The 875-nt window shown below is 58.1% G+C and overlaps 1 protein-coding gene across 1 annotated transcript in view; it reads left to right on the top strand.

Moving 5' to 3' along the window:
* AURANDRAFT_64431 (hypothetical protein) overlaps positions 1 to 289 on the top strand; it is a gene marked incomplete at both ends in the record, with an annotated part of 5748 nt that extends 5459 nt beyond the window's left edge. The window contains one exon of the mRNA XM_009039175.1: positions 210 to 289. Coding sequence (XP_009037423.1) covers positions 210 to 289 — 80 coding nt within the window. The remainder of the gene's footprint in view (positions 1 to 209) is intronic.
* Positions 290 to 875: the final 586 nt, after the last annotated feature.

Here is an 875-nt window from a genome sequence, read left to right as displayed (position 1 = left end):
CGTCGGCTTCTCCACGCGGGCCTCGAGAGTTTTTTAAAGAGCTGTAGGTAAGTGGGGGTCGGGCGTCGACTCCAGGAGGACTTCCGGGAAGGTGGCTTAGCATGGGCGCACGAGCCCAAGACTTGGGGCCCAAGTACAGCCAGTGCCCCGATCAAAACTCAGATTCTGATAGCCTGGATTTAAAAGTCAACATTTTTGTTGAACTTCAGCACTTTTGTTGAAGTTAAATCTTGCGATTTCTTTGACCCGAACCAGCGACCGCGCGCAAAAAGTCATCGCAAACGTGTAATTAACGCGTGAATATCATCGAACTTGCTTTGATACGACGATAACCCAATTTTGGCCGTCATTTCAGCCCGCGGACCTCCGCGACACCGCGCCCGCGCGCGCGGTCGACGCACAGCCTCTATGGAGGACTAATGACTCTGGCTCCGCCGGCCGGAATTCGATGATTGATCTTTATTAATATTTCGTACGGGTGCACCTAGATGTACGTTGATCGGGGCACTGAGTACAGCTGGGCAGGCCGCCTCGACCCCCGGCGGAGCGATCGTCTCCCCCAAATTTTTTGTTTCCAAGAATCCGCAACCTTCAATCGCGTCGTCGTCGAGCGGCGTCGAGCAATACTTTCACCCCCCCCCCCGCCTCCTCCATCGTCCCCGCCTCCTGCATCGCCTCCTCCATCGCCTCCTCCAACGCGTCGCGAACCTCGCGTCGACGCATCATCCCGGGGTGACATCCCCTCGCAGGCAGAAACACCGTGCCTCTCACGCCACAAAGCAACCACACACGATGAACAAAGTCATCCTCTTCCTCGCCGCCGTCGGCGTCGCCGCCGCGCTCCCCGCGTGCTCGGGCCCGGACTCGACGTCGTC

This window comes from Aureococcus anophagefferens (assembly GCF_000186865.1).
Source record: "Aureococcus anophagefferens unplaced genomic scaffold AURANscaffold_10, whole genome shotgun sequence".
Classification (NCBI taxonomy): Eukaryota; class Pelagophyceae; order Pelagomonadales; family Pelagomonadaceae; genus Aureococcus; species Aureococcus anophagefferens.
Note: the sequence above shows the minus strand (reverse complement) of the source record. Positions and strands in the feature narration are given on the sequence as shown.